This window comes from Apodemus sylvaticus, chromosome 16 (assembly GCF_947179515.1).
Source record: "Apodemus sylvaticus chromosome 16, mApoSyl1.1, whole genome shotgun sequence".
In the NCBI taxonomy this organism is placed as follows: Eukaryota; Metazoa; Chordata; class Mammalia; order Rodentia; family Muridae; genus Apodemus; species Apodemus sylvaticus.
In genome coordinates this window covers 33,816,097-33,837,264 of record NC_067487.1, presented here as the reverse complement: position 1 = coordinate 33,837,264, position 21,168 = coordinate 33,816,097, and the positions used below count along the sequence as shown (strand labels likewise).

Below are 21,168 nucleotides of genomic sequence, written 5' to 3'. Positions count from 1 at the left end.
TAAGGTGTTACAGCAATGAACCCCTAGCTCTACTCTCAGGAATATGTAGAGGCTACAATGGTCATACATCATAATCTAAATCAAGACAGAAGCAAAGTAAAACAGATAGAAGATATATTCTAGAGCCTTCCACATTCTCATTTAGATCTCATTGGCTAGAAATTGTTCCCAAGGCCATCCATTGGTGACAGTGAATCAGTTTCCAGTGTCTACAAAATCAGCAGTAGTTCAAACTGAAGAGTTGACTCTTTCCCTAAGAATGCAAAGGGCACTGAGTGCTTCACACATTGCTACTGGGTTGCACAAATTAGACATTCAATAAGCATGTTGAATGCAGGAATGAAGACCAAGGTGAAACAAGGGAGGTGCATGGCACAAGAGTTAAGGAGATGCTTAATATCTCTCTTCTTAATGGTGGACAAATATAGGGTTAATTTTTGTGGTCTAAGAAATAGAGTGACCTCTCACAAAATGTGCCCTATGTGCACCTTAAACATTGTTCCCTGCCCTTGTATTAGGTGGTCTAAGCGCAATTGAATGAATAAAAAGAAATATCAAGAAAATTAAGTTATGAAGTAGATATTTTTTAATCATGATTGTGTTCCGTTAACACAAGCTAGAGTCCTTTTAGAAGAAGGAAATTCAGTTGAGAAATTGTACTCACTTGATTGGCCTGTGAGCAAGGCCTTGGTACATTTTCTTGATTGATGGTTGATTTGGGAGGGACCAGATTATTTGGGCTAATAGTCCTAGGTGCTATATGAAAATAGGCTGAGCAAGTCATGAGGAGCAAGCCAGTAAGCAGCACTCCTCCACACCCTCTGCATGAGTTCCTGCCTCCAGGTTTTGATTTCTTCCCTGACTTCCTTCAGTGATAGGCTGTGCTGTGGATGATAAAACATTCCCCCATTGCTTTGGCCATGGTGTTTTCTCACAGCCATAGAGAACCTATAACAATGATAACTTAAATATTTTGGGGGGCTGCAGCGATTAAGAGGACTGATTGTTCTTCTGAAGGTCCTGAGTTCAAATTCTACCAAACACGTAGTGGCTCACAACCATCCGTAATGGGATCTGATGCCCTCTTCTGGGGTGTCTGAAGACAGCTACAGTGGTACTTACATATAATAAATAAATCTTTCAAAAAAAAGAAACATTTTTCAAATATGTTCCATCACAAACATGTACTGAATTTTCATCCCAGTATTAATAGAAAGAATAAAGAATAGACTTCTGAAGAATATAGAGTTCAAGGCATTGCATTGAAAGAACAGAGAGGGTCTCACCAATCACTAAACTTTAGCGCCTTACTCTTGGCCTTCCATCCTCTAGAACTCTAGGAAATAAAAAAAAAATAACTTTATTTCTTTATAAATTGTTCAGTCTATGGTATTTTATTAGGGGACAGGAGAGGGGAAGAGAGAGGAAGAGACCAGTAACGCATATAAAGAGCCCTAAAAATAGGACTTAGAGCAAGCATTGGGCCTAGACAGTGAGGAGAGATGCCTTTAAGCTGTTATCTCTGATCTTAGCTTAAGCCATTTGCTAAGCCTGAGACCCTATCAGAGTGACTGAAAAGACAAACTTGTACTGAGAAGCTAGCCTGCTGACATGTGGCATGGCTGTGCAGGCTGTAGACAACCAGAGGACAGCCCACAGCCATGCTATGTAGCAAGGGAGAGTGGAAGACCTCAAGAAACCAGCTGACCTCTATAAACCTCAGGTAGCACAAGACATCCAGAGTTCTACCAGCCAAGTGCCTTCCTACAGCATGAGCCACTGTGATATGCAAGTATGTAGTAGAGAGATGGGAGATGTACTGGCTGGTTTTGTGTATCAACTTGACACAAGCTGGTATTATCATAGAAAAGGGATCCTCCCTTGAGGGAAAACTTCTAGGAGATCCAGCTGTAAGGCATTTTCTCAATTAGTGATGAGGGTGGGAGGACCCATTGTGGGTGGTGCCATCTCTGGGCTGGTAGTCCTGAGTTATAAGAAAGCAAGCTGAGAAAGGCAGGAGAAGCAATCCAGTAACTAATATCCCTCCATGGCCAGTTGGTAGTGTAGCTGAAGCCAGGGGCCAAGAAGACCAAGAAGTCACTCTGGGACACGCTGTGACATACTGCACAATGGGATGTTTTTATTTTCTTCTTGTGGAGGGATTGCAAGGGTAGGGGCAGATACAAAGGGTTGGGGAGGTGAGTGGAATGGGGGTGCATGATGAAAAACTCATGAAGAATCAATAACATGTTAAAACAACGCAAAGCAAAACAAACCTGTACTGGCAATGGATGTGAAGGCAACAAAAGTTGTGGTCCTGTTCCTCAGGATGAAGTCTGAGTTAACAGAGATAGGAGAGGAACTGGAGAGAAGGCCAGCTTGCTCTCCTCCCCCAGATCACTTAAAGTGCTTCTGTTTTAACCAGTAGACACCTGCTTTGTAGATTCCTTTCCTACTCCATTCTTTTCCTACAGAGCAATGTTTTAAAGCTGCAGAACTACAATAACTCTATGTCATTTCTTTTTTTGTTTGTTTGTTTTTTCTTTTTGAAATAGTCTTATGTGGTGGCATGAATACTTAACAACCACAGAAAGGCCTAAAACAGCACTTACAAAGACTGGGTTCACGCGACTGCCACCCAGTAGGGTGGTTTTCTCATAGTACACATTCCCTGTGTCTCAGGACATGAGGAATTAGGGAGCAAAGGTAGACCTGCAGAAACCAAATGAGACCAATCCATCAATGCAGCACACACTATCAGCCAGGAGAGCATCCATTTCCTTCCATGGTGTATATTCACCAACCCCGCTCCTGCATATTCTCTGCTCGGTCTTCCATTATATGTCTGCCCTCTACCCTCTGCATCTTCATAGATTGACTCCTTTCTCTCAATTTTATTTGAGCAAGGAAACACTACTTCTGTTCCCTCGACCTCTTATTAGGGAAACCAAGGGCAAGGTTTCGTTTTTGTGCATACAAAAGACCCCACTTTTGGAATTAGTAATAAACTGGATGTGGAAGAATCTGGTGTCTTGTGGTGTGTGGGTAAATATACTAGGGAGAGCTCTTCGGTGAGGTGACTGTGTCTACTATTGTGTTTCCAGTTTCTTTGCTATGTAAAGGGGGAGAGAGGGAGGGAGGCAGGCCAAGGCCCAGCCTCTGCTGTGGAGAAGGGTTCTGAGAGGAAGGGGTGTCTGGGAGCTGGGAAACAAAAGACTTGAAGTCAAATCGTGCTTCAGAGCTGGCAGCCTATGCTCTGCTGCAGACAGCTTTCCTGCTTGCTTTCTCTCTGTTCTGCTTTCTCTGGAGACCTCTAGACAAACTCTGTGTTCTGCTTGAGACAGTTCTCTAAGCAGTTCTCTCTTGCTATTCCAAAAAATTTCTCTGGATCGCGCAACTCTCACAGAACAGAAGCCCAGACTTTTATTTTACATATCGATCCAGTCATTCACTTCAGGTTCTCTTTTAATTACCCTGTGAATAAGCATCCCAATACCGTAACCTCTTAATTCATAAAGACAGCAAGCACATCTTTTTTTTTTAACCTTTTAAAAGAATTCAGAGATCCCCCTGCCTTTGTAAACATAGCTGGGTGGGACTTTGTCTTGAAATTAACGTTTCTACCGCACCTGAGCCTAAATATGCTCTGTCTTAGGATAACATTTTATCTGAGGAATTGGCCTGCATTTGTATCTGCCTGACTTTGTATCTTTCTGCCATGCTGGTTCATAGTGTAGCTGCCTGTGTTCCTTTAGATCTGTGAAGCCCCTTATACAATTTATATTGCATCCTTTTATTTTTGCATAATTGAGAAATTATATATATTTCAAATGATATATATATGTATGGAGATATGTATATAAAGAGCTGTCCTGAAGGTCCCAGCATTTACCATTTTGCTGAGACATTAGCCACACCTTTGTCTCCTGGACTCTAATTATCATGTAGTCATTAGCATTAACTGGGAGGACATTCCTTGGAGGACCATGAAAATACAGACAACAGTGTACAAACAAGCCTTATGCTCTTGGCAGCCATGGACACTTGTGGAGGCCCAAGTTCATTGGCCCTGTCCCAGGGGCAGGATCAATGTCATTCTGTCCTCACCAAGGCCATGGGGACCCACAGAGGGAAGGAGGAGGGAGGGAAGGCGGAGGGAGAGAAGAAGGAGGGAGGGAAGGAGGAGTGGAGGATGGAAGGAGGGATAATTCAGTTTGCAGCCATCAGGTAGCACTAAGATAACCCAATGGAGTAGAGAAGTGCAGGTGGCACCTTATTGAATCTTTAGTTCCTACAGATCAGCCTAAACAGCACCTTTAAGAAAGAAAGAAGGAGGTAAGATTAATGCAGAATAGACCTGATAAACATGTGTGAGAACAGTTTGGAGAAGGAAGACTAATAAAAATCATGAACTTTAAAAGAAAAAAAATCTGATGTTATAGGAAAGGGCACATGTCTGCTTTCATAAGCTGGAAAATAGTAAAAATAAAAGAAAGACACATTTGTCTCTGTCTATTTTATCTCTATTTATCTATCTATGTATCTATGTATCTATCATCTATCTATCTATCTATCTATCTATCTATCTATCTATCTATCTATCTATCTATCTACATATCCATCCATCTATTCATTTGTCCATCTATCTCCCTGTATGTTTAAAAACTTCTTTATGATACACATCACTCTTTTCTCTTTTCACAAAATAGTCAAAATAAAGTTATCTTTATTGTAAAAAAAAAGAAAGAAAGAAAGAAAAAGAAAAAGAAAAAAGAAAAGAAATGCTCTCCGATGCAGGTCCCTGCATTTACAACCTTCCTATCTGACAAGAACACTGGATCTCCAGCTGAAAACTCTGGGCAGCAGTCAGCTGTACAGAGAGCGATGGATGGAACCAGCCTGTTTGAGACCAGTGCACTAGTCTCCTTTGAAGCTGGCTACTCCACTCAGCCTCTGTTTCAGATCTCCCTGTCACTGCATCTGCTGCTCTGTGGATGTCCCTTTCACTGGCCATTGTGGGTGTGTCTGGGTGAGGGTAGGGAGAGGCAGAGGCAACCAACAACTTTGGAATCCTAGTCCTCCCTTGCCCTCAAACTCCAAGTTCAGTCACTTGCCATTTTAAATGAATCCATCACTGCCCTAAGGGTCCAGGCAGCATATTGGATGTTCCTGGCCACACACCCCATCTTCTGTACCATCTCTACAGTGCACCCACAGGGTTCTCTACATCACTGTTCTTCCTTTTTGTAAGCACTGTGGTCCACCTGCATCCCACCATCTGTTCTAAGCTCTTTTTGATGGAATGTCAGTTACCTGGCTGGTTTTACTCTTCCCCATATCTATCCTTCTAACACTTCCTTTCGATCTCCACCAGCCTTCCATGGTTCAGCAGTTAAGACCACATACTGCACTTCCAGAAGTCCCAAGTTCAGATCTCAGCACTCATGTCAGGCAGCTCACACCTGCCCATAGCCAGCTTCAGACCATCCAGCTCTCTCTTCTGTCCTCCTTGTGTACCCTTACACATGTGACATACATGTACACACACACACACACACACACACACACACACACAAGGAAATAAAAATAAAAATTGACGCACTTATGTTATTTACCCTTCTGCTTTGGCCAAAGCATGTGGTACAGCATGATTCTGCTATGTGTGGGGCACCTTCTGTGTTTTGATGAAGTAAGAAGCCCCTTGTCAGATGCTGAGCAGATCCGGGTGCTGTGTGTTCTCTGGTTGACACTGTCATAAGCAGAAGATAATGGAGACTTTGGGAGCCATTTAAAATATATAGCACTCTGCCTTGTTGGACCCTCACAGCTCTAGCCTTGATACTTTTTACCTTCTCTTATGAGTAAAATGCAGGCATCGTTTCCTTTCTGATGTCTTGGAAATTCTATGCTGAGCTGATAGCTGTGTCCTTCTTGTTGAAATGAACTGTAGTTCAATAACAGATGAATCCCTGGAGGGGGATTCCTGAAATGAACTGTAGTTCACTAATGGACTAATCCCTAGAGGGGGATTCTGGGCTCTAAAGGGCCTCTGTGTCCTATGTTGCCCCAAACCTAGCAAACTGGGCAGAACTAATGAATCTCTCAGACATTCCTTGAAGGCATGGACTGAACTGTGCCTCTGACAAGGGAATGGTACTTATGCTGAGCCAACACATGGTGGTGCTGTGGCCACATGCATCACCCTTGTAGGCCAAGTCCAACCCGACAAATCCCACTGTTGTGCTCAAAGAGTCAGAAGGGGTTTTTTTGGATTCAGAAACACTTTAGTGGGGGCTGCGGTGTCAGTGACATCATGACATTGTATCCAGAGGCTGCATGTGTCATTGAAACCTTGGACCTCTGAGTATGTGCTGCTCTCCTTTATCAGAAATACTACTCTATCTTGCCTTCCTCTCAAACCCCAGGTCCTGAAAAATTTTTTTTTCCTGTTCTGCTTTAATATTAGGCCTCGAATTCAAATTAAGAGTTTATGCTATTCAAGAGCTTAACTCTTTCAGGTACTCCTCCCATCTTCTGTCCTGACATGGCACATTGAAAGGATACAACATAGTAAATATTGGCTGTTTGTTGATGAGTTGAGGGACTAAATTATGGAGAAGAATTGGGCATTCAAACACATGCTTGGCTGCAATTTCACGTATGGATTTATCAATTCATATTCAGAGATATCTGTCTACATCAGCCTTGGTAGAATTGGCCTCAGAAGGCAGAAGTCAGTGGAGTCCTGGTTCCCAGTATCTGGTCTTCCCAAACTCTGCTTATATTTTGCATAAGAAAGTGCCAGAAAAATCTACTTTGAATTTATTACCTATTCTTACCTATGGTGGAGGAGGGAGAAACCTGCTAGGCCTCCAAAGCACAATGCCAACTGTTTGAGGGAACTTACAGGACATTTATTTTACCAGTCTATACTTTGGTATAAACTTTATCCAGTTTTAATGTGCACTTTTCATGTGCTAGAAGCTTAATTCTAAAGCTTACATGTTAATGGCACTTTCAAGTAGGACCTCTGAGATATAGTTAAATTTAAAGGAAGTCCAAAGGTGAGATCTCCATGATGGCTACAGTATGGCTTGACAAAGGGGAAAGGGGCCCTGGAGCTAGCAAGCTTTTGCTATGGTATGGGATGTGTTCTGCGTCATGATGAAGTAAGGAGTCCCTCATCAGATGCTGAGCAGATCCTGGTGCTGTGTGTTCTCTGGTCCATACTGTCATAAGCAGTAAATGATGGACACTTTGGGGAGTTAACTCATATTCACCAGGAATGGGTTTAAAGAGGTGAGACCAGAGCTCAGGTCTATAAGTTCTTGGTCTTGGGCTCTTTCTACTAAAGTAAAAGCTCTGAGAACTAAGTCTAGACTGCTCAGGATGCCTTCTTCAACTTCTGAATATTTGTTATACAAAACACAAACAAATGGAGGAAGTGTGTGTGTGTGTGTGTGTGTGAGTGAGAGAGAGAGAGAGAGAGAGAGAGAGAGAGAGAGAGAGAGAGAATTGGGTTTATCAATTTTCCTATAAACCTTGTTAGGTATTCTAAAGGGAGTCTATGAGTTCCTGCTAAGCATCACTAACACTCATATTGAGAAGCCCAGTAAAAACAGAAGCAACAGAAGTTACCATTTCTTTAAATTTTATTTTCTATATTTTTTGTTTACATTCCAAATGATTTTCCCTTTCCTGGTTCCCCCCTCCCTATAAGTTCCATAAGCCCTTGTCCCTCCGCCCGTTCTCCAATCAACACCCCTCCTTCTTCTCTGCCCTGGTACTCCCCTACAATGCTGGACCAAGAAGTTAGCATTTAATCCAAGTTGGGGAATATTAAATGTGGAGTCAAAGCCATATGGAGCATTATAAATGAAAAGAATATATAGCACACACAATTTTGTTCAAACAAGGGAATACTGAGAAATTTACTATTACTAATGAATGGTTCAGGATCAATGGCTTGTGGCACTTCCATGTATACACACTTCTGATTTGTTTAAACCTAGCATCCTTAGCAGCTTCTGAACTCTTTCTTATGTCCCCTTACTTGATCCCTTTCCCTCTATAAGGACCTGTTTGTATGGTGGAAGGAAGGCTTTGGAAGGATCAAAGAATTTGGAAAGTGGCTGTGTACTTAGTTATTGTCTGCCTTGAAGGAAGCAAGTATCCTTGAAACTTGATAAACTGCAAATACGCCACAATTGGCATAGTCAAAATGGCAAATTCTAGGAAGGTTGAGACTGTTACTTGGGTGCTGGTAAACGAAAAGCTATATGTTTCCTTTTGTCAGCTGCCAAGCCAGAGGTAGGCAGTGTGGCAGTGCGGTGTAAATTCCATTAACATGCTGTGGATTCTCTCAGATGGCAGGGACAGCACGCCATGACCGCGAGATGGCAATCCAATCCAAGAAAAAGCTCTCCACAGCCACAGACCCTATTGAAAGACTTCGGTTGCAGTGCCTGGCCAGGGGTTCTGCAGGCATCAAAGGACTGGGAAGGTAGGACGCTGTCATAGTTATATAATTCTATTGCAGGAACAAAACATGACCAAGGCAACTTATGCAAGAAAACGTTTAGTTTGGGACCCATGGTTCTAGAGGGTTAGTGTCAATGACTATCACGACAAGGAATGTGGCACTAAAGTAGTAGCTAAGAACTCACACCTTGATACACAAACAGGAAGCAGAGAGAGAGAGAGAGAGAGAGAGAGAGAGAGAGAGAGAGAGAGAACTGGGTATGTCCACCAGTTGGGAATCAAAGATTCAAAGCTATGTGCTTAAGGGAGTCAATCTCTTCCAGTCACTCATAGTTGGGGGTACAAGAAAATGAAGTAGAAAGATCTGAAATGTCTGGGAAAGCCTTACGTTGATGTGAAAGGAAGTAGAAAGAACTGAAACGTCTGGGAAAGTCCTTCACTGACTACACTGATGTGATATTGGCCAAATTATTTCCTCATAAGGCCTCAGGTTCTCATCTATGAAATGCATTGTTTGAGAGCGCCGATATCTGAGTCCTCATGAAACATTTGATTCTTAACCTCAAATTCAGCAATGCATGGTTCTTTTCCATTGTTCCTGGGGCAATGGAGGTAAAGGAAACCACAGTAGGAGAGTGGGTGCTTGGAAGGACATGGAGAAAGGCCTTCCCCAGAGTTGGATAGAGGAAGGAGGTGGAGGCTAGATGACCTGCAGTCCAATGTCTTTTCTGGCTATATAATGAATTAAGCCCAGCAGCCTTGGCCACAGGCGAACACGTCTAAGAGTTTGCTTCCAGCCAGGCTGTCATGTCTTACTTGTTTCTGTAACTGCTCATGGGCTAACCGAATGTTCCTTCCCAGTAGCATTCTGTGGATCAGGTGATTCTTATATTCTCTGATGTTTGATGGTGTGAATAGACATGAGGACTGAAAATCCAGAGGAGAAAGGATACCGTGAGTCTCATGAGGATGGATCTTGTGTGTATTTTAACAAAGTATATTGAATATCATAGCATAAGTCTGGCTTTGGACATATTCTAGTGACATCATAGACAGACAAGCTTCTGCAGATCGCAGGAGGGACAGAGACTAAGAGAGTAAGCATCTTCTAAATGTGCCTTTCTTTGTACAACTAGTGAGGAACCCTGTTGTTAAGATAGCAGTTCCCCCATGACTGGATGGCTTTCTGAGCTCATTGCAAAATGGGAGATTCCCTTTCTCAGCAGGGATTTCCTATCTTTGCCTATCTTTGTGTCCCTGAATACAGGTGGCCTTGTCTGGCTTTGTACAAAAAGTGACCTTATATAGCACTCGCTGCAAGTCTGCATAACTCAGCACACATGCTTCCTACCTGGCTTCCTACCTGCATGATAATTAGGTGCTGTACTATAACCAATCAGCCCTTCCTGCTTCTTTGATGCCAAGACCAATTAGCACTTGCCACCTATCCCCCTAAAAAGCCCTTATATACCCTATCCCTAAAACAATAGCATAGACCATCTTACTGCAGCAGTCTCCAGAGGTCATTCTTTCCATTCTCATAACTGTCTGAACCCGGCTTTCTGCCTCTGCCCCCTTTCTTCCCAGGATGGTGCCCTATAACCTTGGAAGAAAAAGGGGAGAACACACAAGAAAATGTTTGATTAAAAAAAAAGTACAGGACGTCTGTGTAAGGAGGATCCAACCTCACATCCAAAGGCTGCAGAAATCTTTATCCCTAGTGCTTAAAAAAAAATCCCAAGAAACAAATTCTGACTTTCATGCCTTTCTTAGACTAAGTTTGTCTCAGGGATGTAGATGTGTTAACATTGCCAGTCATGCCCTCACAGGCCACCTGCTTTCAGTGCTGTGTGGCTCCAACCTCTATGTCTTCCATCTTGGATTCACTTCCTTGTCTTCAGTTCAGACATCTGAGAAAGGCTGACTTGTCTTCTGGTATTGATCATGCTGTTGGATGCTTCCTGCTGCCCACACCATCCCCACCATACTCTACCTTCACCCAGTCTAGTCTTTCCCCCGTGAGCTGATACCACTCACCCTGGGCCTTCTGCTTAAACTCCCATCTGTCTCCATTGTTGCCCTTGGTCTCCCTAAGTCTGTCTTCAATTCATAAAGAAGGAAGCCCACTCTGTACCCTTGCCTTAAAATCCACCGAAAGGCAGGCACTTTCCTTTCTTCTAAATCTGAACTCCAGTAAATATACCCCACAAACACAACCATTCCAGGCAGCCTTGCCTTTGAAGGCTATCTCTTCAGTCAGTATCTACCATCTGCCAATCTCCAGAACTCCCATTCTGTGAAACATAGGCTCATGAGACCATTTTCCCATCCTGTTGTATTTATTATTAAGGTCAACGTCAAGATGACTGTTGTTGTTTTGGCATCTTTACTTTTTGATGCCAAAATCTTGAGAATTTCAATAGTATTTATTCTTCTTTAAATAATTCCTAGTATCCAAAAAAATATAGTTAGCTGCTGTTTCTAGTGGCAACACCTTGAATTCATCATACATATCCTATGTGCTGCTGAGACAGCTCACTCTTACTTTGTTCCCATGTGCACACTGGGCAGAAAAATCTCTCTTGAGCTTTACTTTGTATCTTATATCAGAAAGATATGAGCTAATTTTTTAACTAATTGGCAGCTAGTGAAATCTCTGGTAGTTGCTTTACTTATCTCACAACAAGAAGGGTCAGTTCTTTCTGTAAATGGAGCTACCAACACTCATTGTTTCTTGAGTTGGAAAATTGAGGATTATCTTCATCAGCCCACCCACCAATGTTTTGTCTTGGACAGTATCTTTAGGTCTCTTCTCGTATTTTTATCTGAGTTGCTCATGTGTAGACACTCAATCCTGTCTCCTGGACTTTTATCACAACCCTTTAACTGGTTCATTCACTTCCAAAGTTTCTGTATTACAATCGTTTTAACCAGCCATGTCTAAGGGTTTCTAATATATTAACCTTTTGATATCTGCTCATGAAAACTATGCAGATACCTTTTCAACATGTTACAAAGCTTAAGCTCTTTAGAACTTAAGGGGATTAAAATTATTTATATTCTTCTATGGACCCACTTGTCCATGTTTATTACATCTTTTTGAACCTTTGGTACCTTCTTGCTTCCACAGATGGACAAGGACTCTCCTACAAACTACTGTTGATCTGAAATGCTTATCCTTGACAGAACTCAGGATAGCTGATCACCTTTCTCTCTCTCTCTCTCTCTCTCTCTCTCTCTCTCTCTCTCTCTCTCTCTCTCTCTCTCTCTCTCTCTCTTTTTCTCTCTTCCTCTTCCTCTCCCTCTTCCTCTCTTTCTCCCTCCCTTCCTCCCTCCCTTCCTTCTTCCCTCCCTCCCTTCCTCCCTCCCTCCCACCATCCTTCCCTCCCTCCATCCTTCCCTCATTCAATCCCTCCCTCCTTCCTCTATTTCTCTGAATAAATTCCTTAAGGATAGACTGTCTTATTCATACCATGTGCGTTCTTTTGTGACTGGGTTACCTCACTCAGGATGACACTTTCTAGTTCCATCCATTTGCCTAAGAATTTCATGAATTCATTGTTTTTAATGGCTGAATAGTACTCCAGTGTGTATATATACCACAGTTTCTGTATCCATTCATCTGTTGAGGGACATCTGGGTCCCTCATCTTTCCAGCTTCTGGCTATTATAAATATGGCAGATATGAACATAGTGGAGCATGTGTCCTTATTACATGTAGGAGCACCTTCTGGGTATATGCCCAGGAGTGGTATAGCTGGGTCCACAGGTAGTACTATGTCTAATTTTCTAAGGAATCACCAAACTGATTTCCAGAGTGGCACAATATGCACTCACTAATAAGCAGATGCTAGTCCAAAAGCTCAAAATAAACAATTTACAATTCACCCAGCACAGGAAGCTCAAGAAGAAGGAGGACTTAAGTGAGGGTGCTATGGTTACTCTGAGAAAGGGAACATAATACTCACAGGATCAATAAGGGAGGCAATGTGTGGAGCAGAGTCTGAAGTAAAGGCCACCCAGAGACTGCCCTACCTGGGGATTCATCCTATAAACAGTCACCAAATCCTGACACTATGATAAGAAAGCAGCATGCCATGGCTGTCTCCAGAGGGTCCCTGCCAGAGCGTTACAAATACAGAGGCAGAAACTAGCAACCAACTATTGGACTGGGCTTGGAGTCCCCAACGGAGGATCTGGAGGGTGGTCTGGAGGAGCTGAAGGGGTATATAGCCACATGGGAAGAACAATGACTTCGGACACCCAGACACCCCATGACTCCCAGGGACTGAACCATCAACCAAGGGGTACACATGGTTCCAGCCAAAAATGTGGCAGAGGAATACCTTGTTGGGCATCAGTGGGAGGAGTGGTCTTTGGTCAAGGCTCAATAGAGGCCCCAAAAAGGGAAACGGATGGGGGGAGAGTGGGGTTGAGGGGGTAGGTGAGAGTGTGTTGGGTAGAGGGGCATATTCATGGAGGCAGGGGGTGGGAGGAGGGGTAGGGGATCTTTGGGGAAGGGGGCTTTTGGGAGGGATCAAATTGGGAAAGGTTTTACTATTGTCAATATAAATGAAGAAGATACTCAATAAAAAAAAGAAAAAAAGAATTTTTTATTCACCTATGTATTTCACATTACAAGTTTAATCCAACACTTGGCAGCTTATACATGTCCAACTGATATTGAAGTTTATTGAATAATACAAAATATGTTAACAATACAGTATTTGTTTAAAATTTATCTGTAATAATTAATTAATTATTACTTAATTAATTTTGTAAATTTATTTACAAATTACCCCAGTGGTGGTGGTGGTGCATTTTCTTCACTACCCGTCCCAGTGTTCTGGGTTCCTGAATGAAAGACACACATTGTTTAATATGTTTATTTTTATTTTATTATGTTTTAATATGCCTTAAATAGCTCAATGGCTGGCCACTCCAAAACCTCCACATGGCTAGCACCCTCTCCCCTCCCATATTCCCAAACTTTTACTTACTAAAATCTGTATTCCATCCTGGCTGCCCTGGACCCAGGCCTATAGCTCTCCTGGGCCACAATCCCCGACTCTTACATGTTGGCAGTCTCTCTGTCCTACACGTCTCATACCTAATTTTCCTCCTTTCCCAGCACAGTGGTTCTAAATCCTCCTTCCTCTAAAGTCCTACCTCTGTCTCCCTGCCCAACCACTGGTCACCAGCAACTTTATTTACCAGTCAGAACTAACTGGGGGTAGTGACCCTCAGCATCTTACATAAGAATTCTTGTGCAATTTAAGGAACCCAATTAAAATAATACAGGTATTAGACCAAATTCAAAACATTTATCACTTAAAGAAGAAACTACTTCTTACAGAAAGGAAAATTTATTCATTCACTCATCTAGTTGAAGAATAATAGTAGAGTTATTGTTGTTATGATATAAAACAGATGGTCTTTACCACCATATATAGACCATGTTCAAGTTTGTATGGTGTGCTTATTCAATATTCAAAGTGTTCTTTCTGTTTTTTTAATATATGCAATGGAAAGGAATAAGAAACTGAAGAATTATTTATTTTTATGTTTTGCATTGCTATTCAGTGTAGATGGTGTCATTGTTTCATTTTATAGACATGCATCATCCATTTTTCTACACCTTGCTGGTCTCCTTTCCTTCCTCTGTCAGGCATGAGCTTCTATGCCATTTGTATCTGAATCCCTCATGGCAGAACTAGCAAACAGAAAACTGTAAGTTGTAACTTAGAAATTGCATATTATTTTGGGGTTAACTAGAAATGAAGGATCAGCAGTGTAGACTTTTATAGAAAAGTAAGACCCAGAGCAGGAATAACTTACACTCAAGTTTACATAGCTGGTGTCACTGCAGAGATAGAAGACAAGCTCATCTCTTTGAAATCCTAAAGAGTAATTCTGTCTCTTATGAGTGAAAAACACAATTCTTGGGACTTTTGTATAGGGAATGGGGCATGGTGGGAAAGAAGGGAAAGGGCTGTGCAGAGTAAGATCATAACAGTGTGCTATGAAATTTGTAGAAAGTCTTTAAGCATCCACAAGATCAATGAGAAGATATATCATCTCTCCCATAAAAGTAGTAAGTACCATGTATTTGAAATGATTAGATTCCTTGACTATAACCAATGTGTTTCTAAGCATAGTCTTCCTAACGTAGCAACCATATAATTTATGCATTCAATGCACATATGGTGGAGAAATTAGAAGCTTTATTTGTGCTCAATATTGGGTTCTAGAGATTTTACCAAGATAACTATGGTAAACTATGATTCAATTATTTATACTTTTTGCCATTTCTTTAAGTAGACAAGGAAACTAAGGGTTTATTAGCAAACATGAATTTCTGGAAAGGTTACCAATTTTACTAGCTATTCATTATTATAACAAGGCAATAAGCATATGAGGAGGAAAAGTTCATTTTGGTTGATGGTGTCAGTCTCAGATCATTGAACTTTATTGCTTTGGGCCTGTGGCAAGGCAGTGCCTTAGCCTAGAGAACAGGCAAGGGTAATTATCCCTTGCAAAGGCATGACTGCGGTCTTCTGACCTCCTTCCACAAGGCCTCCTAAGGCATCATTAACCTTCAGCTGTACATATCACTGACATCACGCCTTCACACCTAGATCTTCAGGAGACAGAATAGATCCAAACTATTGTCTGTGACACTCACTTAGAATCAAACAGTGCAATTGTATCTTCTCTGTGCATTTGTATGTCCATACACATGTATGTTTGAAGTTTGTTTTCCTGTATGAAGTGAAAAGTAAAGCCTCTGAGCTTGGCAGTGAGGCCGTGGTAGAAAATCTAAAACTTCTACATTTTAAAGACAAGGAGGGGTGGTTCACTCTTTGCATCTTCACACTTACACACTGTTCTTATCTGTTCGGCCTTTTTTTTTTTTTTGCTATTATTTTTGGTTCATATTGTTATCTTCAGAGTGTTTCGGATTATGGATGACAATAACAACCGAACCCTTGATTTCAAAGAATTTCTGAAAGGCTTAAATGACTATGCTGTGGTCATGGAAAAAGAAGAAGCAGAAGAACTTTTCCGGAGATTCGATAGGGATGGAAATGGAACAATAGACTTCAATGAGTTTCTTCTCACATTAAGAGTAAGTGTGAAGGGGGAAGGGGGGGGATAAGGGGTTTTCCAGAGGGGAAATCAGGAAGCAGAATAACATTTGAAATGTAAATAAAGACAATATCTAATAAGAAAAAGGAGTGTGAGAGTGTGAGCTCCAGTGAGGACTCAGTATTGATAGTGTAGCAGAAGCCAGGGGCCTTGAACCAGACCAGTCACTCATTGCCGTGAACATTTGTAAGTAAAGGATATTTGGACAAAAGGGTATACTGTGTGACACACTGTGACACACCATAGCTTCCAAGACAAGATTGTTGTTGTTATTGTTGTTGTTGTTGTTTCTTATTTATTTACTCATTTGCTTGTTTATAATTTCTGGGTTTTTTTTGGGGGGTGGGAGGTTGCAAGGACAGAGGGCAGGTATGAAGGGACAGGGAGATGAGTGGGATTGGAGTGCATGATGGGAAATTCACAAAGAATCAATAAAAAGTTAAGAAGGAAAAAGAGGAGTAAGCGTGGTCCCCAGCCCGACTCCCATGCATCAGTATTTTCTGTTGAGGAGTTTGGCTTTCTTGTGCTTTGGGTTAGCTACTTCAAGGATTTGTTTTCAGAACTTGCTAGCATATTTCAGAGGGTGTGGGCAGAAGGCTGTGAAGCAGCTGAGGGACTTTCTGAACCATCTCACTTAGTGGTAAGCAAGCAATTTCATATCAGTGAGGGGAATAAGTAATCACATCTGCTCCAGTACAGGCTCATTTGCATATACATTTTTCCACATGTTTTTTTTTTAAATTTATCTAGCCTCCAATGTCCAGAGCCAGAAAAGAGGTAATCATGAAAGCTTTTAGAAAGTTAGACAAAACTGGAGATGGGGTTATAACCATCGAAGACCTTCGTGAAGTTTATAACGCCAAACATCATCCAAAGTATCAAAATGGGGAATGGACAGAAGAACAAGTCTTCAGGAAATTTCTGGATAACTTTGACTCACCCTATGATAAAGATGGATTGGTAAGTGAAAGAGATGAATCTAAATGCAATTTGTTTACCCAAAATAAAATTGTAAGTAAGAAATAGGTTCAGAGCCTCACAAAGCTCAACATGTTGACACCATAACTGTTACAAATAGAAGAAAACGTTTCTTTAGGGCCATATGAACTGTTGCAAACTAAAGTGATAAAATATTCATTTCAACATGTAATGAAACAGGCATCGCTTTCTTGGTAGGGGATCCGTGAGCTACTAATTACTCATCGTGGAAAATGTGTTGTTTTGAACATCAGCCCATCTCATCATTACTGTAGTCCCCATGTACAGCTAGCTATATTCTCATGAATACAATAAAAGCATGCTTGATTTTAAATGGGACCAAGATGCTTTGGAGTAGACTCACAAGGCCTTTCAGGATGTTTGGCTCCTTTTACTCTTGCCCTTAGGAGCATTGTTTGCCTTCACACTTGGCTATGTAGAAAGAGCTATTGGTAATGGAAATCCCAGAGAGCAGAATTTACCCTGACTCAGTCTTTAGTCAGTTTTGAGATTAGCTTGCGCATCTAAATTACAGTGAACTTTCAAGACAAAAGCAACTCCATCTTCAATGATCATTACCTTCAAGTGTACAAAATGTTGTATAATTGGAGAGATGGAATAAGATGCATAAACTACCTGTTTAACCACTTGGAGGCAGTTTTTGTCTTAGATGACCTGAGGTTTATGAGTTTGGGGGAGGGGAGTTCCTCAGTCTCAGCCTCAGCAGCAACAGCAGCAGCAGCAACAACAATAAGAGCCCAACCTTTGAACCTTTGGGCCATACCAGAAAAGGTAACTTGGACAGTGACTAGGAAGAAATAGTGCTTATGGTAAGAAGCCTCCTCCCTCTGTAGGGAATTTCCCCCTCCCTTTCCCAGAAAACCTGATGACTTGTTATTATCACTGGGAGGGAGGTAAGAAGGGGAAGTTCCCTTCCTGCTAACTTTTTTTGCAGACAGACATGGAGAAGTAGCTGAAATTGTGTCTTGTAGGTTGAGAAATTGTGAGGCAGATATAAGAGAGTCCCAGCGTCTGTTGGGTATCCAAATGTCTAGGACAGAAATAACAGAACAGTGTGTTTCCTCTAATACTGCTGTCTTTGATCTCCAAGATGTCAGAGAAAAATAGCCAACTGCCATTTCCCCTAATAGCTCAGTCCTACATGGGTCCCTGTTGTCTCTTGTTCCTCCTGCAGGTGGTTCCTCTTTGTCACAGGGGAAATGTCAGCTGCCCTTGTCTCTAACAAGTCCAAGTAGCCATTTGTGAGTCAACTGATTTAACGTCCCCATTTCATCTCCTTCTGACATTTATCTTAATCAGTCATGATGATCTCTCAAATTCTCAAAAGGTTATTGAGGTTTTTTTTTTTCTGTAGTTACAATATTTGATGTTGCTTGGGTATCATAAGCCTGGTAATGTTGAATATTAACTCTTTATTATCATTGTGTGTGTAAAATGGAACTTATTGGCTATACTGAAGAACCACAGAACCTGACTTTTGGGAAGATGTACCCTAATTCTTTGTATATTTAATATATGCCCCATATTTAATGTCTTCTTACACACACATATTTTAGATTTTTACATATAAATCATATAAAAAGCTTATTTTTACTAAACATTTTATATATATATATATATACACAGCCTTATTTAGTATAACAATAAATTTGAACAGTATTATTGGACACTTATCAACTATCTATTTGCTAAGGCTTTACAGATATCTTATTTAATAGACATAATAAACGTGTTCATCAGAGTGATTCAATCTTTTGTGGGTTCTGGGAATTGAACCCAGGTGCTCTAAAAGAACAGCCAGTCCTCTTTCTGCTGAGCCATCTCTCCAGCCCTCAAACTTTTATAATTTTAATAACATCCTAAAAAACATAAGATATTGTAGACTAAAAAAATACCACCCTGAGATGAACACTTTCACACAGAGAACAAATCCCACATATATGTTATTTATTTGTATTTACAGACTCATCACCACAGATCCACTGTTCACTGAATGCAGGATAATTTTTTCTAAGGTCTTTCACTGGTCTTGAGGGAAGAAGTTTGGGGAAGATTATAGATTTGGTTAGTTTATTGGGTTTTTTGTTTGTTTGTTTAATTTTACTATTGGTCAATGAGCCCCAACAGTACATGAAAGAGACACTAATAGTTCCAAAGATTAGTCGGACAGATTTAAGCTGTTACGGACTAGAAACAATTCTTCAGTTTTTTATCAAATTCCTTTCTTGTGATTATTTTGTCTTTTGACTTAGAAGCTGCTAACTCCTACTAACTTATGAGACTTCCCCCAAAGTCCTATGAATCCCAACATGGATAAACACATCTGCTGATATTCCAGGCAGACAGTCATATGCAGCACATGGAGGAAAAGCTGGGGAGGGCTGGGAGGAGAGCTGCGGAAGGTAGTTTTTGATTACTCTCAGCCTTGAATGAGGAATTCATACCTAAGAAATGCATGAAAACTGCATGCATTTTACTAGAAATCACTTTTTTCACCTGTAGGACAAAGCATTGGTTGAAAGGCAAGACATCGCTTATCCTGACATTGGACATAGCCTGCTTCTGACATGTCCCAGAAAGATAGTATTAACTGCAGCTGAAGGACACGCAGCTTCTATTCTGAGTCTAATCTCTTGTGTCTGAACTAACAAGTCTCAGTTCTTAAAAGATGTCATCCCATGACTCTCTGTCTCTCTCCACTTAGGATGGCTTGGATATTTTCAGGAGTCAACTCTCCTCCTGCCCTGAGCCACTCTTACCATGATCTTTAACTTGGTTTCATCTTTCCTTTCCTTTAAGGTTTGTGCCTCAGCTGTAATCACACAGGAATAAATTCTTGGTGGGATTGCCCCTTTCTCTTTACAGGGATGGAAGGAAGGCCTCCATTAAAACAAGAAGCAAAGTGTTCTTTCTCTTTCTGACTTTTCCACTCCAGGTGACCCCTGAGGAATTCATGAACTACTATGCAGGTGTAAGTGCGTCCATTGACACAGATGTGTACTTCATCATCATGATGACGACTGCCTGGAAGCTCTAGAGACCTGTCCCTGGAAACCAGGCCTTGTATGCAGTCACGTGACTCCAAGTGATCAAACTCTACCCCCAAACTCAGAATGCTCTTTTCTTCATGTTCATTGCAAAGGCTCTTCTTTGCCAACACACTGTATTTTCTAGGGCTGACAAGAGGGCAGAAATAAAGTTGCTAAGTAATTCGCTGTGGACTTGACTCCTTTGAAACCATCTCCTTCTCTCTAAAATAAGAATTATTAAATTTACATCTCTTAATTCCCTAACACTGTGACTGCTTCACACAGGTGCTTAACCAACTGTGGCTTGTCTGCCTTGGTCATCAATGAAATCTTGAATATTTTAATTATTGATTGTATGTTTGCCCAGATAACCAGTGTATGTTCACCTTTAAGCCAGGTATAAGAATTCCTCTATTGGTATAGTAAGGGTTTTAGTCTCAGTTTTGGGATCAGAAAAAAACAATATACTAGATTCATAATTTCACCAAGTGAATCTGGTGTTTCAGACCTTGAAGTCTATGAAAGCCTTGTTTTGATAGACAGAGTGAACATGCCTATTATTTTATTTGATTCTGTTGTTCTTTTTGAAAGACAGATATGAGACTGGACACCATTTCTTTGAATGCTAGACCCATGGCTGTTCAATACTTTTCGGTGGTTGGAGTTCTGAGCCTGGGCTGGACTCTACTATTTTATGTGGAATTGCTTCACCGTGGTAACTAGCAAACTTTCCTTTTGTGCAATGTTTGTCTGCTGTCAGCCAACACTGTGGACATTTCTATCCACCTAAAGAGCATGGGTGTGGCACAGACTAAAATCAAAGAACATTCCAAAGCAGTTTCCATCATGACTCCAATCCTCCTTCTTACACTTAGCCCTGCTTGTGTATTGTTGACATGTGAGAATGGACCTAGGAGGGGCTAATGAATATTTACTGGAAGCCTCAAAAACGAGAGATACAGTGCCTGAAGCTGCAATTCTTACTCCTCATGGACACAAAGGAGTGAGCAGCCTCTGGTTGTGATACTAGAAGGAATTCTAGCTGCTTTTGTTGCTTAGAAGTCCCTTGCAGAGATCCCATCTCTGACTGCTCCTAGGTATTGGCTTATGGACATAGATTTGGTTAATGGTGTCTTCAAGATCTTATGACTTTAAGAAGCTCTATAAAATGGGTCTCAAGACACTAACTTTTACCCCAACCCATTACTTAATTCTTATCTTACACGGTCCTCTAAGTTGATATTGGGAATGATATTGATTTAAAAGTGTGGAATTATATTAATTCTTTATTAGTGTATCTTGTTTTGCTTCTTGTTAGGGAAGATCAATTTACTTATCTTAATACTGGCTAGAAAAGAGGCATTTATCTTTTTTTTTTTTTTACTTTTTTTTTATTCGATATAATTTATTTACATTTCAAATGATTTCCCCTTTTCTAGCCCCCCCACTCCCCGAAAGTCCTGTAAGCCCCCTTCTCTTCCCCTGTCCTCCCATCCACCCCTTCCCACTT

General features: G+C 41.1%; 1 protein-coding gene across 1 annotated transcript; it reads left to right on the top strand.

Moving 5' to 3' along the window:
* The first annotated feature begins 8,366 nt into the window (after window positions 1-8,366).
* Capsl (calcyphosine like) lies at window positions 8,367-19,841 on the top strand. The gene is made up of 4 exons (XM_052159786.1): window positions 8,367-8,503; window positions 15,433-15,610; window positions 16,381-16,590; window positions 19,565-19,841. Exons 1-4 carry the CDS (start codon window positions 8,367-8,369, stop codon window positions 19,664-19,666), a joined length of 627 nt encoding a protein of 208 aa, XP_052015746.1. The 3' UTR covers window positions 19,667-19,841.
* The last annotated feature ends 1,327 nt before the right edge of the window (window positions 19,842-21,168 follow it).

Bases quoted from the DNA above. Each gene is read 5' to 3' on its own strand.
- Capsl (XM_052159786.1), top strand. From the start codon at position 8,367: ATGGCAGGGACAGCACGCCATGACCGCGAGATGGCAATCCAATCCAAG. The intron at 8,504-15,432 runs GTAGGACGCTGT...TGTTATCTTCAG, and splicing joins GGCATCAAAGGACTGGGAAG to AGTGTTTCGGATTATGGATG. The intron at 15,611-16,380 runs GTAAGTGTGAAG...AAATTTATCTAG, and splicing joins AGTTTCTTCTCACATTAAGA to CCTCCAATGTCCAGAGCCAG.